Source organism: Apteryx mantelli, chromosome 2 (genome assembly GCF_036417845.1).
Source record: "Apteryx mantelli isolate bAptMan1 chromosome 2, bAptMan1.hap1, whole genome shotgun sequence".
Classification (NCBI taxonomy): Eukaryota; Metazoa; Chordata; class Aves; order Apterygiformes; family Apterygidae; genus Apteryx; species Apteryx mantelli.
The window spans coordinates 87,784,168-87,804,223 of NC_089979.1; the positions used below are offsets into that span (position 1 = coordinate 87,784,168).

The 20,056-nt window shown below is 35.4% G+C and overlaps 1 protein-coding gene across 1 annotated transcript in view; it reads left to right on the top strand.

Annotated features, from left to right (window-relative positions):
* RETREG1 (reticulophagy regulator 1) overlaps nucleotides 1-20,056 on the top strand; it is a 74,117-nt gene that overhangs the window by 43,470 nt on the left and 10,591 nt on the right. Inside the window, exons 4-5 of the mRNA XM_067292408.1 lie at nucleotides 17,015-17,141; nucleotides 18,939-19,023. Of these exons, the coding sequence (XP_067148509.1) occupies nucleotides 17,015-17,141; nucleotides 18,939-19,023 (212 nt within the window). The remainder of the gene's footprint in view (nucleotides 1-17,014; nucleotides 17,142-18,938; nucleotides 19,024-20,056) is intronic.

Sequence of the window (20,056 nt, forward strand, 5' to 3'; positions counted from 1 at the left end):
AGCCAAGGAGAGGGAAAATTTCAGAAAATGTTGAATGTGGGAAATGAGAGAGACTGAGTAAGGCTGGAAGTCGGCAGCTTGAGCAAAGAGATTGCTGAGTGGATCGGGGACTAGTCACGCAGTGAGGCCTCAGAGATGGCACAGAGGAACTTCTAAGGACCAGAGAGGACTGAGCAGTCTGCTGCAATTAAGCAAGTTGTAACATTAGCTGCAAGTAAGCCAGGAAATAAGAATCTCCCTGAAAAGAAAACATGGGTGGGAAAAGAACTTTGTATAAACCTCCATTCCCACCCCAGTTTTGTCTTTTCTGGACACTTTTAATTTTCCAAGTTTAAAAGATTTTTAAAAATTCTAATACAAGATTAGCTCTTTTCTATCTAGCTCCACCTCAGAATTTTGGAGTCCCATAAAAAAGGTTATGATAAAGTCCATAAAAATGATAAATAGCAGTGAAAATGTAAACAGAAATAACTATTATCTACTTGTGCAGTATGAGATTTATTAGAAATTAGTTGAAACTGAAGTGGCTAGTTCAAAGCAAATAAAACTGGGTGGGTTTTCCCACAACACATAGTTCAGCAGTGGATGTCCTTGCCACAAGATATTTCAGGTGCTATCACAGAATGGAAATGGACTGAGGGTAGCTAAAAAATGTAGACATCATATCTGGCTCACAAAACTCATGAGCCACAAGTTGGGGGCTGGAAGAACATTTGGAGAAGGTAGCCCTGCATGATTCCCTAGGCTGTGCTTTTGGACACAGTTGGAGATGTTAGAAGTTCTTTGGTCTGTCTTAGTATAGTGCTTCTGTTCACCTGCTACTGTTTCACCCAGGTGTATTGGAGAGGACATTCCATCTTTTCAGGCTGTGAAACAGTCTGGGTCCAGAGCCAGTAGAAACCTCCAGTTTAGTCAGTACAAGTTCCTCTGATTCTCTTGGGTGTGGAAGAGTTCAGACTCAGCGAATTGAGGTGAATTTTCTGAATAGTCATCTTTGTGATACGAGGCAAAATACATTACCTTGATTAGAGTACTGCTAATTACATGCTTACGCTTTTCTGGAGTCTGATTTGCAAAAATGATGAACACTGAAATCAGTAGAAACTAGCCTTTGAGTATTAAAGTGTTATAGAAATGCTCTACTTTGAAAGAAACAGGTCCTTGACATTTCAGTTACGTACAGATTTAGTAGACATTTTTGTACTTAATCTCTCCAGGATTCCCTTATCAATAAGTAAATAAGATGATAATATCCTCCCTACCTCGCTTGAGGAATGGAGAAGAGTTGTAAAGAATTGTAAAGATAAAATGTGAACCATTTTTCTGCTGTAGTGAGGAGCACTGTATACCAAATGTGACAAAGAAATGAACAGCTCAAACTAGTATTTGAATAGCCTGGGATACATCAAGCTCCAGTATTGAAATACAAGGATGGACAAAATACTGAAAGCTCTACAGCTTCTGAACATGATCATCTAATGTATTAAAAAGGTGGTAGTGCCATAGAAAAATGTATGTGGCTGTGTAAGACTATTGCAGTGCATATCTACAAACAAGAGAAATTAAAGTTTCATAGGGGGACTTAGTTTTGCTTTCTTTCATTTTTGATGCTACATTTAAATGTTGAATGGTATTTTTGTGTGTTTGCAGATTTCAGTGATTTGTTTAGATTTTTTTTCCCAATGGGTGGCCTTTAATATGAAAATCAAGCTGTCACACCATCATTTTATTAATGAAAATTCTGGAATTGAGCAAGTTTTGCTGTTGTGTGTACACACACACACACACCCAAAAGTCCTATATTTGTATGTGTATATATATATATATACACACATACTGCCTTGCATAATTTAGACATAGCACTTTAATCATGCTGGATATTTAACAGAAAGGAGGAGAAGAAAAACGGGAATAAACTGTTACAGGAGAGATATGGGATATGGAAGATTGAATGGGATGAAAAAAGAACCAACTGGAATATTAGGAGAAGAATAGGAAAAGTCATCTTTCCACAGATGCCCAACCTTCCTTTTTTGTTTTGTTTTCTCACAGTTTGCTGAGACCGTTTTATTGTTTTCCAATTCAGATACTTGCATAGTAAATATAAATAATGCAATTTGAAGTAATAAGTCTATGATTATGCTGTTTGGGGAATTTTGACAATTTTAATCTAGATCTTTTCATTTTGAAGTGTTTATATTCAAATAAGAAAAAGGAATAGAATACTTTGTAATTTTTAAAGTTAAGTAGCTTTCCGGTGAATGCTTTATTACTTGCAATACACCAAATATAGCTTGCCAAATTGGGCTGGTTGTTTTTTAATCTGCCCTATCTTTTGTTCCAGCATTTTTGCTTGTTTGTTTAAGATGTGACATTCTCAGGACAATTCCTGCTATCCCAGGTCTAAATCTTGATGGCTTTCCTTCTAGAAAAAAGGATTTTTATGTGAAGATCTCTGGATGTAATGACTGTTTGAAAATATATTATTAAGAACAGTAGGTCAAGCTGTTTGCTGGAAGACAGAAGCTGTATGAAGGAGCAGTGCTGAACAAAGTGCTGAACAACAGGAGTAGGTGATCCTTGGAGTCTTGGGCTGCTTTACCAAGATTCACCAGCACAGATAAGGTTGCTTGGGGTGTTGAAAATTAATACAGATGCAGCTGGTGTAGTTCAAGTGACAAAATCCCTGTCGTGTGCAGCAAGCACTGGTATGAGGAGAGTGATTGCCGATTCACCTTAGGTTGTTCAAGGAAATGGTAGAAGTATTTTGGCAAAACCCTTCCTCCTATCAGCATACTTTCATTTAGCCTAGGACTTTGCCAGTTCAATTTGCTGGCATACCTAAGGCAGCTGAGACTGCTTGTGGCAGACAAGGTTGGAATCAGGACTTTCAAATAATGCAATTAATCTTCATTGGAGACTTGTGTATGTATTCTATGTTTTTGTAAAATTGCTAAGTTTTTATTTCGTCTGTGAATTTAGTCAATGGAAAATAATTTAGCTCTTGACAGCTTGTGACTGACACCTTCTGTGAAATAAAAAATGGATATGTTTACAGTTACAATAAGCTCTTTTTTATTTATTTATTTTCTAAATGTGTTACTTTAAAGTCGTGTGATCTTTAGCTTCCTATCCTTTTGGTTTGTGTGCAATTACCCCTGAGAAAATGGGAGACATGGAGGAAGAATTCCAGTGGAAGCAGAAAAATAAAATGTAATAGCTGTGTGGTGATTCTCTCTCACATGACCAAAAGAAAAAATGTTTTGCTTTTGGCAGTGCTTGCTACTAAATACCCTGTCATAGTGCGTGAGGTGAGTCATGACTTGTTTATTTATAGCAGTGGCCAATCAAAGCTGAACCCTCTGAACTTCATTCAAGACAAGCAGACACCTAGGATGCGTTGTAAACATTTGCTTTCTGAGCAAGGAGCACTTTTCTCAGGAGCAAACAAAACAGGTTCCTGCATTGTTGCTTCTAAAACACAAAACAGACTAGAAGATCTTTGCCTGGATTATCTGGATTGGTAGAGAGATAGACTACTTTTCTTTTTTCTTTTCTTTTTTTTTTTTTTTTGCATCTGAAATGCCAGACAGTGAGGATCTGGGACAAGATGAAAGGTACTGTAAATTGATTTTGATGGCCTTTTCATATAGAATTGTATAAACCAAAGCTTTGTGAAATTAATCTATATGAACTCCTGTGTTTGCATCCTAAATCTAACGTCAGTTTGCTCTGCGTTACAACAGATCATCTAATTCTTAGGGGGTTGCCTCTAAAACTAATCCAAGGCTTTTTAGATTAGAGAAGTGTTAGATCGTAATGTCCACATAGAGGTTAAGCTGTACAACTCTCATACAATTTTAAAAATAAAGCTGAATGGGAAAAATGCTGGATGATTTCTACCAAGTAACTTTTCCTAACCATGGGACAATTTACAAGCCTCAAAATGTCAGAGAGACAAATAACTTATGTGGAGCCACATACTGAGGGATCCATAACTCATTACTGTGGGATAGGGCACTGTGTCCCTTTGAGGTATGCCTGTCTTTTTGAAGTTTATTTTTTATCTTAATTCAGTTATAAAAACAGCAGACAGGAAAAGAAGAAAGTGGCTGGATCTAAAACTTAATAGCAATTTCACAAATAAGGCTTTTCTCAAATGTGTTCTCATATGTTTTCTCAAAAGCACGTTCCTGTGGAAATAACTGCACTAATTAAATTTAACTACATATATATTTTAAAAGCAGGTGTTATTGATGTTTGGCTATGGCAGAGTTTCTAGTCTGGGTTTCTTAAAGTCCAAATGTCTTCCCTTTTAAATGATTTTCACTATTTTGATACTAGTTCAAAAGTTGGCTCCAGAGTAGTGTTAATGAAATATTTGATTCTGCAAAACCTCTGCTTTTTGGAATAGAAATTTGTCATATATGTGGAAACTCAGAGGCTAGTTTAAAAACAAATACACAAAAATACCAGTGTATACAGGCAAATTTAAGAAATTACAAGAATCAGAAGTTAACATTTGGTTATGGCTTGGAATTTGAATTCTTCCAGTTCCATTTAAATTTGTCCATGGTGGATGTTTTTCCAACGGGTATATCAGTGTGGTGTTGTAAGACGGGTAAAGTACCAAAACCACTTTTCTGCCTGTCTGTTGTAGGTCAGTATGTTCAGACACAATCACCTACTTGGATACGTGTGAGTGAATGGATCTCCAGTGGCATAACTGGGTCTCTGCATGAGTGGGGTTCACCTACACATTTCCGTTTACAGGGACTTTAAATGGTGGCCTATATATGATAGATAAAAAATAATTTTAGCAGTGAGTAACACTTTTTTTTTTTAAATGAAATGTTGATTGGTTATTGATAGCCACTGAAGTGTTAATTGCTTTCCATGATCAATTGTTTAGCAGGAACTCCTGTTTGTTAAATTCAATATTTTTCAGTACAGGAAAATAGTGATAGGCACGATGCATTAAAAAGACATTTCTCACTGTAATCTTTTTTTTTCTTTTGAATCAAGTTTATAAAGTGTATGCATCATGCCTTTCTGTGGAAATGAGATTTTTTTAATCAAATACAAGATTGAAAAAAAATCTTACCAGCTGTGGAAAATAATACAATAATTTGGATTTTGAAATAAAATTAATGTGGTGTTTACCAGCATGCAAAAGTAGTTAACTTGCCATGCAAAACACATGAGGTTCCTAATGTCTAAATTCCTTTGTTCACGTCTTTCTTTATAAAGGCTTGTAACAAGCTTTGCCAGTTAAATAAAGGTAACACTGCAAGCCCAAACCTCTAACACTTTTTATTTTATACATCAAAGCTTTTTTATTAATCGAAAAAGGACAAATGCTTCTAAAGCAGTAACTCAAAAAGGCATAATAGGGCCTGCTGTTGCTGTTTATAATTTCTGAAACTCCCATTAAATTAATTGGCCCTGATCTTAGTCCATAATCCTTTTGTGCCTTTCCTCTCGAGCAAAAAGTTCTGAGGAAATGGTCCAATCAAAAAGTTCAGATTTTTCTGGATTTAAATTGCCTTTTTGTCTTGTTGGTAGCAAGTAGGACATAACTTGAGAATGTTCTTACATAAGTGCTAATGAGATTTGGAGGAGGTCAAAATATTTTTGTCCAGACTAGACAGAAGGGAATAAAAGGAGGAGCTATGGGAACTGTACTAGAGCAGTATGGGAACTGTACTGGAGCAGTTCATCTTAAAGTTTTGTGGAAGGAGAGATCTTGATGTAAATGCACAGATAATGGGATATTTTTGAGAGTATATGGAGTTAAAGGTATTGCTTTATATATTAAAAAAAAAAAGAGAGAGAAAGAGGGCAGTGGTGTATTTGTAGAAGCTGTGGAATGAGCTGTGTTCTCTGATCGATTGCAGCATCCTGCCAGCCTTGTGGCTCCTTCTCAGATGCAACCAACTGCTTACGTCCTTTCCCCTCCTGAGATCATGTCCTACATTAGAAAATATGTACTATTACTTCACCAATGTATTTCATTAACATCATAGTTAAAGACTTAGTGTTGGTCAATAGTCTGTTAGTCAGACTGTGAATTTAAATACTTAATTATTAAATTAACATATGCACAAATACTTCTTAGTAAGGCCAGTAAAAAGGCTAAGAGTTGTGAAGACTATGTTCCCACTCATATTTTGTTTTGTTTTCTCGAATGAAGCAAATAAAGAACAGGGAGCAAAGATGCAATCAAAGGTCAAGGACTGAAAATGGTTTAGCATAAGGACAATATTTTCCCCAAGAAATTCTCTATCAGGTGTCCCATAGTTTTGGTGTGAGATGGTATAATTAATAACAAAAGATTTGCCAGTTTATGAGGAATCTAATTATGGTTAAGAAAATATTAAGTACGTGTATATTCTGTTCTAAAGTGATGTAAACATACAGCTGAATGTGCTTCAAAGAAACACTGAAGTATAAGGTCCTGTATTAGGACAATCTCTTTGTTGTTCTAATCACTATAATGTGCCTATGGTTGAAAAGGATGGTGCACTAAACTGTTAGCCAGGAATCTTCTCTTGGATAAAAATGGGAGAGAAAGCTATGTTGTATTTTTGAATTGTTATCGTAGTGCATGATCTTGTGTTTGCATGGGCTTAGAAAAATGGAGATACAGTTTTAAGTTAAATCTGCCTGTTGTTTAATTACTCAAAGCATGCTGACTTGTAATGATGTAAGAATGATGTTTCTTCTACTAATTTTAAGTAAAGTGTTTGATTTTCTTTTATGATTGAATTCAGTGCACAAGTGTAGGCAAAAAGTGTTTAGCTCATGCCAGGAACTCTCAACAATGCATTGAAATAAATGATGACCTGCCCATACTGCATACAGGAAAGCTCATGGACAACAGTCAGAATGAGGTGTCTCACAGAGAGTGTTAAAGGTTCCTGGTAGTAATATTACCTAGAAAGTTGACCTGAGTGTTTTTGTGGGTTAAAGTATTCTTTGTCTGGCACTTGAAAATCCAATTTTCCTTTTTGTGCAGCCGCTCTGCAATGCGGGGAATGCCCAGCTCATCTTTCCTAGCTGATTGACTTTGAGAGGCTGTGAACTAAGTATCACAGTGAAGAATGGGGAGGCTGAAGGAGGAAAAGGAATTGAGCATTTGTGAGAAAGGGTTAAGCAAACTGACTTTGAGGGAGAAAAATAAACGTTAAAGAATTGCTTCTGACAACTGGGCAGAGTTGTTTAAAGTTCTGCAAATAGAACTTTACAATCCTGCTGCCAGGAACAAGACTTCCTTACATTTGTAAACAAAAACAATGCAATAAAAATGCCTCTTCGGCATCGCCGGTTTCTGTTCCAAGCTGACCTGGAAGACCCCAGTCCTTTTACTCTTTTGGTAAAAAGACAACAGTATGTACAGTGTAGTAATATTACTAAAGTCTTTACTTAAACAAAAAGGAAGTCTCTAATAGTATTTATGTGACACTGAAAGACTTACTTTCTCATGCAAATCATGACTTTGGAAGCAAAAATCATGACTTTGGATTAATAACACTTAACTATCAGATCACATTTCACATTTTAAATGGCCTCAAGCTGGAGTAGCTGGTATTCTTCTCCGCAGAGTTGGACAAGAATGACCAAAGGAAGTGTTTCCTATGAGAGCTGACCCATCAATTTGCCTTAAAAAGTCTGTGTAGAGAAGATGAACCCTGAAATAACCCAAATTTAGTCGGAGTGTATTTTGTTGATCTAACAGGACATGCAGCAAGAAGCAACGACACTTAGTACAGCCTGCTGTGTTGAGGAACTTGTGTACTGGAATTACTTTGAGAAGAGTTGTTGTTAATCGGTTTGTATCTGACTATCTGAAGGAACACAATACAGCTCCTGGTTAAGGCTGTCTAAAATGACTGGGGTTGTACATCACAGCTTTCTTGAATAGAAGAGATAAATGCTTCCCCTCCAGAAAAAAAGTGCTGGTAGTAATCAGTCTTTTTTTTTAGGCAACCCACTTGACAAGTTCCTCTATCCCTTTGCAAGACACTTGAGTGTGTTTTTATAATGCAAGTATTGCATTCTTTTTAGGAGAAGTTTGTTCTTGACCAGCGATATAAGGAAGAAATCTTAATTTATGGGATTGATATGGTTTAGCAGCACATCGGTGGCAAGATGCTCCCATATCTATTGAAAAGGAGAAAATACCATAATGACTGTAGTTTAACAAACGATGCAGGAAGTGTACTGAGGGAGGGATCAAAGGTTGATTGTGTTCTATTTTGTTCAAAATCATGTGTCCTGACCAGTTTGCTGTGCAGTTCATTGAGGGGGGGAAAAAAAAAAAAAAGCATTATCAAATGCTAATTATTTAAGCATGTTAATTTTACAGTCATATTATGAAAAATATTCTTAGTCAAGAAATAAAAGGGGCATGCGTGTTACATGTTACTGAAAGCTGTAAAATATGACCCTTTTTTAACTTTTTATTGCATGCCTTCTGCTGGGAAAACAATAAACTGTACTGACTCACTGTTATTAAAAAGCACACATTTGAAGTGCCAGATGAAGATAGATGAGGTCAGAAAGAAAACACTTGAAGTCTGAGAAGCAGTATTGCATGGTATTAATAGAAAGAATTCATTTAGGTGCTACAAAAAATGTATATGAGCCACTGGAGGGCTGATAGTTAAAGGTGATTTTTGGATTGGGAGATGTTGTTAATTTCTCCTTAAGGTCAATAAATACATTTTCCAACTTCAATTTAAAAATGAAATCATTCTGACTTTGTATATTGTGGAGAGTCGAAGTGTGCCTAAGCTCTAGCATAGAAAGGATTTTGGATGTGATTGGATAAAGCATATGTTTTCCACTATGTTAAGTGTTGGTGACAGCCTAAGGACTTTACTTTGCACTGCTTACAGATTAGCACTGGGAAATAAACGCATATTTATCAATATCTACAAGCTGGAGAGATTGCTTTTAGAAAAGGTTTATAAACTTTGCAAGAAGAAGTTTTTAAATGAAGGCTCTTGCTTATTTGAGAACAGAGTATATTTCTACATGCTTACTATGTTCCTCATTCTTTCAATTATAAAACGTTGTTTTACAGCACTCTGAAGAAAGTAGAATTTTACCTGGTGCCCCAATGATTCACTTAAATTGCAAGTCTTCCTGACTTTGTCATAGCCACATGACACAAATTTAATTGTTTTAGCATAATTAACTACTGCATTAGGATCCAAAAGTGGCACAGCATAAAACACAATTCTACATAATCATCTTTTAAATTAGCGACATAGGTCATTAAGATGCTATGTTGTGAGTTCAGTGGTATTTGTTATTACATCCTTCCAAGTGGCACACCCAATATTCACAAATCTGAAATACTGTATTACAATAAGGATGATCAATATCGCATTACTTTCTACTACACAGTTCAATAGTAGATTTCACAAGTTTTTGTCATTGGTAGTTTACTACAATTAATTGTAATTTGTTCTTTTTACCTTATTTTATATTTTGGAGAGAGAGGGGTTGTTGCGTTCATTTTGAATGTGTTCACCTGAAATTTAAATGGAAGGGCATTTAAAATGTTATTCCGAGCTTATTATCTAGATGCCATTTTTATCTATTATCACTGTACCTGAATAACTTAGAGAAATTTTAAATGTGTTTTTGACATAGGTCTTCGTGTAGGAAATGTTTGTTTCACAGAATTGTAACTATGTTTTTACAATCATTCACTTTTGCACTGTGGTGATTCCTTTTCTCATGTGACCAGACTGTGAAAGCTTCGAAAAGTAAACTTTCTTGATTCAGTTTTACTTACAGTTTACTTGATTTAATTTGGTTATGTTTACTTAATTTTACTTTAACTTCTTACATTTACTTATTATGTACTGAACTCCTGGTAGCCTGTGAGGTTTGTCCTTAGATATCCATGTCACTTATAGCTGCATTGTTCTATCAGATGTTTACACTCTGAGCTTGTACTGTTTAAGTGCTCCTTAAAATTTGACTTCTTATAATCTCTCTGGATATTAGTTTTTAAAAGAATACAAAACAGCCACATTACCTTTATTTTGTTTTACGTATCTTTAGGAATGTAATTTTTAACTCTTCCACCTTGACTAATAGATTCTCAATTATACTTACAGAGTCTGCAAAGGTGTCAGATGTCTGTTTACAGTTGGGAAATCAAGAAGTTGTAAAAGCTCTATAATTATGAACTCTGTGTTTATGTAGATGCAATCCTTCAGTTGTGCCACATCGTGTTGTACTTTGTCACTGCTGCAGTTCTGCGTAGTCTCTATACATGAAGATACATATAAAGCTGTGTACGCATAATTTAAAAAAAATCCGGCACATCACGAAGAGATCTTTAAACTAGTAACATGAGAGCTCCTGACCTTTCTGAGAAGAACTTGATGGGGCTTTGCTTGAACAGATGTCTAGATACAAAATGAGAGCATGACACCATTAGTCATTTTTAGAGAATGCAATGCCACCGACTCTGTTGGCCAGAGTCTCTGACTGTGATGGGTTGAAGCATCTGGGGAGGGGGAGTGGTGTTTTTTACAGCTACTAGGTAGCAGTTTATACGTTTGCTCAGTTTTAGAAATGATGGAGTAGTTTGTCAGAAAGATTTGAGTAATTAATTTGCTCTCTGAGTACCTTAAATTTTGTTGACAGTAGTTTTAAGTGTAGCAGTTTAAATCAAACTCAGTGTAAGAAATGGGAATATAAAACTTTATTTCTTGATGCTCCAAAGAATTTGAAGATGTTCAGAGAGAGTTGACTACTTATATCATCAATCAAATCAAGAAACACCCTGATAGGAGGTCCAAAAGATTCTTTGGCAGGAAGTATTGAGTTCACGTTTAAGTAATTTATTAAGGTACTATGAATAACTCTTAACATTATGCGGAAGTAGTTCATGTTCTTAGCTGACTGATGTCATCGTCACACACTCCATGTGTTAGGTATCTGCAACACTTCATGAATCTTTTTTTTTATTTTTTCATTTAAATGTGATGATTGAAAAATAAATTTGTTTGGAATGTGCATGGTTATGTTCCATCAGCTTTTGATCTAATGCATGTTTAGTGTCCATCTCTGTTTCTACGAAAGTGTGACAGAACCTCTCTGTCTTTGCATACATATTGCTATACTTTGTACCCCCTTCTTTCTTTTGCCCTCCGCTTGCCCCAGAATCTCTGTTGCTGCCACCTTGTTCCCACCCTCTGACCTGCAGATAACACTTAAGCTCAAACAGGCTCTGGGGAAAAAGGACAAGAGGTACAGATGCTCCTGGGGCTGATATTTGTGGGGAGATACGAACAAGAAGAGGCAGTATGTGGCATCTGATTGACATCCTAAAGATCAGCAGAGTAACTTTCTTACTATCTCATTGCTTAAGATCAGAATGAGACCTAAAAATAGTCTCTGCTGTTCCTTGTAAAATGAAAAAGTGTGGCCATAAGATGTCTCTCATGGTTTCATGTGGCTTAGCGCTACAAGTACAAAGTATTCTTTTGCGGAGCAAGCTTTGTCCTGGGTTTGTAATATTTTCAAGCAAACCTCACCTCTACAATCCACTCCTCTTCCTTGGTTTCTTCTCTGTCAATAGAACAAATCCAGAGCATGCAACCAAAGCACCTAGCAATGCGTTTTATCTGTGCTGCAGCTCATACTCTTATCTTTTCAGCCTGGCAAAAGAAAGCATTGTTAACACCCAAGAGAAGCAACTCTAGGGAACTTTCCCTGCAAATGGGCCATATTTATACTCTTCTGCATAATTTGTGTGTTCATTTTGAGTTGTTATTGTTTAGTTATCCCAATGCATCGTGTAAATCTTCTTATTATCAACCTTTATTGTCCTCACATTGGTGGTTAGTAGATTTGCATTCTTATTGTAGCTTACATCTTTTTTTTTTCTGGTTTTCCAATAAAGTTAATAAGCCAACGACCTACAATTGACCTATATATTTCTAAGAGCTGTTCTGATAGCCGGTGTCAGATCTATCCATTTTCTCTCCTTATGCTTCCACTAAGCTCCACTTTAAATTCTCTCTACGGTTTTAAATAAAGGGTAGGAGTAAAGTCTGTAAAGTGATTTTGCAGTTCATAATACTGTCATAGTAGTAGTTTTTAATACTAGAATAAACAGGCAGCTCTTGAATAGATATTATTAACGCTGCAAAATGGTTTACAAAAGCAGGGAACAATGTTTCTTTAAGGAGAATAACCTATTCCTAAAAATCACAGTTCTCATAAAACAAAAAAAGACTTGTGTAGTACTTTTCTCAAGCCACTAATTATCACAGAGGATGGAAGTTGGGCTTGGTAGTGTGCATGGGAGGAGAGCAGGTTCTGTTTAATGTTCCTAATAGGAGGACTGGTTTCCCAATGCCTCCTGCTGGCTTCCTGCAATGCTCTTCCCGAGGTACTTAATACTTTTATTTACATCCCCTGTCTGAGGCAACTACCTGCATGCAGCACCATGCATGGGCAGCAAGTATGTTGCATGTTCTCAGAGAAGTCGTCTAGGCTGAGACATGACACTCTCAGCCTGTGACTTTGAGATACAGTATTTAAAGTCTTTTTTTTTTTTTTTTTTCTTTTTCAAAGAGGGAAAAAACCCTCACCCAGCGTCTTCGGTAATGTAAGAGGAAGTCTAACTTCTCTAATGATATCAGGAACAAAGCAACGATTTCAGTTTTAAACTTTAATCAGTTTTACGCTGTCATTGAAATACTAGTTCTTGCGGTTAGCTGTGATCTGTACTTCACTTGTCCACAGGAGTTTGAATAAAAATCCCCCTTGCATGCTATTTAAATTCTGTCTAAAATGGCTCCCCAGCAAAGCTGTAATACTGGTGTTGCCCTATCACCACCCAGTGGCCAAGGTGATACATGGTAGTTAAATATAGGCACGGAGAAGGCTGACGTTTCTGCATGTGTAAATACTAATTTTTGACCTAAATTATTCCTGATCTCTTACCAACTGAAGTTACTTAGCCAATGTATTTGAAAATAGGAGAAAGTGACTCCTTTCAGTTAGAAATACACAAATAAAAATGTTTCCAAGTAATCAATACGTCTGCAGTGCAACAAAAAATAAAATGTCTGTAACATGGCCATGTAAAACAAAAATGGATGTTGTGTATGTGGGAGAAGAATACCAAATTCTTCCCTGGCCCTTATCTAAGTGTGTAAAAATTCACAGATGTAACTGCAGGCAGCAGTTGGACCAAAGTGTACACTTCAAAATCAGCCCACAACCCTTGTATCCTGTGTGCTTGGGAGAGATGAGAGCAAGAATTTATAGCATCAGGAAAGGTGGCTTTAGACACAAATACATTGCTGAATAGGATGTCAGGCATGTTGTCCTGGCTTTGACTGAAATGTGTAGTTAAAGATTTCAATGAGAATTAAATGCAAGCGCAGTGTTCCTGTTGCTAAGAGACAGGGTTTGAAATTCAGACTTCCCTTTTTCTTTTTATCACAATTTGTAAAATAGAAGCAATATATCTTCTGGTTATACAACAGAAAATATATAGAATTTTTTTTTTTAGTTGGAAACTGAAGTGTAACATCATACATATCTATATATAATTAGCCACCGTTTGCCTAGTTTTGTTGTTGATCTGTTACCAGAAATCTGAATTAATAATCTAATCCAAAACCCTTCTTTTGGTTTGATGTTACAAGGTAATAAACTATGCTTTTTCTCAGGCTACATTATTTTACTTGCTGTCATGATTAATTGATCAGGGCTTCTGCCCTTTTTAGGCCATCTGACCCTTTTAATAACCTTGCCTTCATTGCTATGCTAGTATATCTTGTTTGCTGCCAAAGTGGTGCACTAAACCACACCGCTGGTGAAAGATCACTTCCCTTTCAAGGCAATATCTGCATATAATCCCAGCCATGCTAAGAGAAACATGTCAGAAGCTTATCTTTTTTAGGAAAAATCTATTTATCTCATGTAGTCCAGTGCAATTATATATGTAACTTTCAAATAAATCATTCCCAGAATTCAAATCCATCTTCCTTAAAATGTTATCTCTTTGGGCTGTAAACTTGTTGCTCCTCCTGGAAAGATCTGCATTGCAGTTCTCAGTGCAAATGCTGTATGAGCTCCTGGCCATATAAAACATTACTGTACACTTTTGTTTCATAGAGAATGGGAAAGTAAAAATAACATAAAGGAGCAAAAAAAATTTAAGCAACTTTTTTTAACTTTTGGCTTGTGGATTCCTGCAAGTTTGTGAGCTAATTCTTAGGGATCCATGAAATATTTATGGGAAAAAACAAGACTATTTTGATACAGTTGAATTTGCTGTATAGGAATCCACATCTGTTTTGAAAAATGTTAGGTGTTTGGCAAATTAAAAAGCAATAGTCTAAAATGAACTATGCACCATGAATCTGTCATTTATAGGAACAAAACTCCAATATAACACGTGAGCTGGGAGGATCAACAGACTATGGGCAGCGCTGCTGCTGTGCTTGTGCACTGACAGTGCCTCACAAAAATACAAAACTTCGGTTTCAAAAACTTTGCCATCTTCATAGCTTTCCCTAGATCGGGAAACCAGAGACATTAACAAGTTCATATTAGGAAATATAATGGCATCTGATTGGAAAGAAAGAACATTAAATCATAACTAGTAAAAAAACGATACAGCAAAAGTCAGTTTTGCATGCGTTTTATAGAGAGGATAGATGAAAGACACCTGCTGACTAGCTTTCAGCCAAGAAAAGTCAGAATGCACAGGAATGCTTTTCACTTTCACCATATGTGCCAATAATACATGACTAAGCAATCTGGTGATGAACAAGAATAATATTAACATGCAGGTTTTAAGTCACTACAGATATTTTTACAAATGATGACAGATCATTTCTTTGCTAGTCCTATATTCACTGGAAAGATTTTAAAATGTTCTAGCTTCTCATCAGATATTGAATAATATCAAATATTATTTAATATCAAGCAAATTTAATATCAAAGCAAATGTTTAAATGCTACTTCCGAGTACCAAGTTCACACAGGATGAAGAACAACAAAAATCCCATTAGTCGCTTACTGATGCTTGCTAAAATTTAAGCTGTCCCAGGGAGCTATCAAAAGTATCTATACCCTGAATAATAATAACAGCTGCTAACTAGGCCCTCCTGTGTTGTAGGAGCTCAAGAGCCAAATAAGTCTTTGGAAATACGAGTTGACATTTTGATCTGACAATCCCTATGTACGTTCTTATCACTGCCCCGCAACCCTTGTACTTTGGGGGGTTCATAATACAGTTTTGGATTCATCCTGTAATTTGATCCGTCTATGACAACAATGTACCATTAATGCAGAGGGATGCATTGAACATTTCATAGATGATGTGTCAAAGTAAAATGAGTGTGGGGTTGTTTATGGCGTACTGGCATTCAGTCTAATCAAAAGCATATGTACTGAACAGTGACTTATGCAAAAGCTAATTTCATAAAACTGGTGCAACGTTTACTTTAGGTTCTGGAAGCTGGTGTAGCGGTACATCCATACTTTGTGCCAGTGCAGTGTTTTGCCTTTCATTTGTTTCATAAAACATGTTTGCTTCAGATGTTTTGTCTACTTGTCCAAAAAGATGTATGGCGTGATCATTTCAATTGGATGTTGTCAAAACTTATCAGCCCCTAATCAGATACATAGTCTTGCTTGCATTTTTCAGCAAACTCTTTGGTATAGTTTTTTTCTTTTCTTAAAAGGACCGAACAATCATAATATAAACCTTAGAAACAGTCCTTTCAATATAATAAAAAAGTTAAAAAACAGCAAGGAAATGCATGTAAACGTCAAGACTTCAGAAGCCTTTTTTTGTAAGCTGGTTAACAATCTCTTAAGGATTACCATAGTTTGCAAAGCAAGATAAAAAATAAGGAAAAGGCACAAAGACTGTATGCATGAAATTAAATATATTGATATGTATGGCCATCCTGTTGTTATGAAAAGTACTGTGATATATTTTTCTAGAAAAATTCATGTAAAGAAACAAGTTTGGGGTTCCGTTGCTTAATTCAGGTTACAACTGTGCTTTGAACTCAGTGTTTTCATATGGTCAAAATGCCTAAGCAGTAATTGGTTCTGTAATTGCTTATATAGACCAAGAATAGCTACTGCTGCACCGACCCTTAGGAGAGGCTGGCTCATTAGTATTTCTTTTGATTTCCATGCTCTGCTTTTTAAGGAAGAGCATACACTGAATGAGTGTTTGATGAATAATGCTGAAATCAAGAGTACTTCAGGTTAATAATACAAACAAATTTGATTACAGAAGTAACACCAAGTTCTTATTTTGTTCTAAAGATGGGGAGCCTATACACATTTAGGGGTTGTAGGATTGCCCTGAATGAAATTTAGGACTTCCATCAGTATAGGCAGCTACCTATTATACGTATTCCTGAAAAACTTTCACGTTGAGTAATGTTGAAATCTCTGCTCTGCATATAAAATTAGGAAGAGTTGATAGCAACTTTTTTTAGAATTATCAAGCTTTGTCAAGGCAGATAAAGAGTAATATTGCATACAGTCCGTGCACAGAATCAGGGTTCCCATATGTGGTAATTTTTTTTTTAATTACTGAAGTAAAGTAGTCCCTGAAGTAGGGACTAGTCTGTTGTGCTTCTACAGCTATAATTCCAAGGTATAATCCTCTGAAATTTTTCACATACAAGGTAATGCCTGAGTACAAAAAGTGCCTTCTTATAATAAAAGATCTAATTAGCCTAATATAAAATATATAGAGAGGAACACAGATGTCTGTAGCAGAGCAGAAGCCATTGGATAACTTGAGGCTATAGTTATCAAAATGATTTATCTCTGATAATTAACTTTATTGAAATACAATATAAAAGATCAGTAATGTTAGCAAAACATACCAACAGGAGATAACAGCTGATATGCCTTCAAATGTTTTCAACCAGTTCCAACCTTCTTATGAGCTCTAACTAAAGTTGATGGGTTTTTTGTTTGTTTTATTCAGCTGGAAAGTCATCAATTCTAGACCTGACTACAGACCCAGAATAAATCAGTGCATTTCAGAAGCACTGATGAATTTATTTGTATTTCTTCAAGAAATGTCACACTTCAAGGAACAAAGCCCTGGCAAGGTAAGCACTGCCAAGTAGGATTAATAGTTTGATATTATTTAATGAAAAGGTGAGATAGATTGAAAAAAAAAACCCTGAAAAGCAAAACACACAAACTGAGATACATTCAGTCATGAGTTTGTGCTGACTTCTATCTGTGCAGAATATAGGTAGGTCATCTCTGAGAAAAGGTGCTTATGGTAAGTTTATAGCAATACAGTCCCTCCCCTTATAAGCTGCTTGGAAACTCATCAGTCATTTCAATGAACAAGAGATTTAAAATACCACAATTTAATAAAAACTTAAAATGCATAAAAAATACAAGAGTCCTAAACATACGTGTGGTTTGGTTTTTTTTCAGATAATTGTAGTTTTCAGAAATAGCTGTATAGGTATTATACGATAGAGGAGAATCCTTCATATTTTATTGTGATAATTTTTCTTCTATACAGATATAGTATATTTTTTACTGGAAAGATTGAGCTGGACTGAGCTGACTCGGTGAAAAGGCAAGCAAGAATAAGATTTACACTTTCCTAGTAGCAAGAAGATCATTATGTTATTCTAGCCAAATTCTGAGAAGCTTTCTTTTTCAAAGAAAAAATGCTAATCATGTAGCCAGCTATAATAGCAATATATCATGGCAACAATACTGGAAAATACAGATTTCCATTTTTAGGTATATGTTGCTAAATTTAAAAATTTAGGATCAGGGGGGCCTTTTCCACTGAAGTTTTTCAGGGAAACAAGCCCTTCAGAACTGACAAATTGGAAGTATGTAGTACAGTACTCAATATTAGGAATTTAGACTGAAAATAGAGACGAGCAGCAGGGTGAAATACATTTCAAAGATGTATAAATTATATAAAAAGGAATTATTTTATATATATAGGATAATAAAATTAAAGTTGAATTTAAAAGAAGTTGGTACCTATTGATGTAAGGAAATGCAATATCAATTTACACAGACCCCAAATTTTGTCTTGTAGTAAAATGATACAGTAACTGTATCTTTAAGACATATTGTAGTCCTGATTTAGAAAAGCTAATTTTGATGGCACGCCCTCATTCTCTGAGCCACGTCATTATTTTACTGTTATAATTACAAGCAAAATAGGCACTGATGGTGTGTGCAAAATTTCTTCAAATTACCCATGTTAGTGCAATGCAGCTCCAAAGCAAATGCATTATTTTGGAGACTTTCAACAGATCGGTTCTGTACTCAGCATTGTGCATTTGAGAAAGATACACTATACATCTCAATCACAGCAGAGGCTGAATCTCAAATTTTATATTTTAAATTCAGTTCAGTCTTGTCATTATGGGGATGCTAGAGTGGCCAACAAGCATCTAGACATGCTTAGCATCATACAAGAGAAAACAGTTTCTGTGAAGCAACACAACAGAGGAGAAAACTTTTTGCTTTTTTAAGCATGCAGCGAGTGTGTATGGTAATATTTCAATTAATAATTTGTTTTGTGTCCTGCATGTAACTCTTAAGCCTTTTTTGTGTGAAGGAGGTGAAGGAATTTCTAGTAGTTTTAGTGATAACCATAAGCCTGTTAAACTTTTATAAGTGAATAAAAATAGCATACTCTTATAATAGAGAGGAGTGTACTTTTTGATTATTCAAAATGCATTGTTTGCTTATTTGCACAAGAAATGTTACAGTATTTTCTAGTTTTAAAAACATTCATTTTCTGCCATTTTCTACATTCCATTTAGAATGCAACATTTTGGAGCATTTTTCTTTTGCAAGATGATTAAATATTTATAACAATGGAATTGTTAATGGCCAATTTTAATGTCTTTTGTCAGTTTTGCCTACTAGTCTGCAGTGTATGTACATTTTTCACTGTTTTGGGAAGTTACATTCCTGGAGTTATCCTCTCCTATCTTCTGCGTAAGTATACTCTCTTTTTCAGTTTTTCAGTCATGATTTATGTGTGTGGTCTGTTCATTATTTGGTCTCTCTATGAGGAGTATTTTTCACTTATATATATATATATATATATGTGGTTTTTGACAGGTGTCATTTGCCACATAGGAGTCAGTTTACAGTTCTTTTCAGCCTATTGATTATGGTGGAATGTTACTTTGTTCATGTATCTCAGGTAGAGCTGTTAAAATTAAACTAAATCAAGATAAAAATAAATGTTACTATGATCATAAATTCCCTCTTGGGATTTTTTTCAAATACTATATAAATTAAAAAAAATAGTTATTATTCCATTATTGTAGAAACCAGTTCTCCCTACTGAAGACCACAATATTAGAAGCCTATCAGAATGCACTTTGTTTACTCTATCAGTCATTTCTGTTTGAGTCATAGCTGTTCTTGTCTTAGAACAGGGAAGGCGAGTGTCCTCAGACACTGGTGTAGATGCTGAACTACTTTTCAGTGACAAGAAATCTCTTTTTTCAGAAGTGATCCTGTTACTATTTTCTTTCATTTTTGTCACACGACTATTAAATTATTCAATTTAATGCATGTAAATAGTATACCACTATGTATGTGCATATGAAAATTTGATTTTCCTTTTCAAACTTAAAATAAATAAGATGATGAAATGATGAAGAAAAAAAACAATTTCTGTTGCCTCTTCCTTTCACCAAGAAAACACCAGTATACACCTGTACAAGGATGAAAAAAAGAAAAAAAAAAGATTAATTAAATGTTTTAAGTTTATTATGTGTATGTCAAAATGCATTAAATCATTGTGTAGTCCTTGCCATGCAAAAATAAATTGGCCTTTCCTTGTTGTAGCTTAATCCTTCTTATACAACAGCATAGCCATTACAAGTAGGAATAATGTTGACCTCAGATACAGCTGTTAACCTGTTAATGTATTGGCTGTACTACTGGTTTTAAAAATTGTCCTACAGTATGAACAAAAGATATCTAAAACTGTGGAAGACTTCTTTCTGTTTGGTAA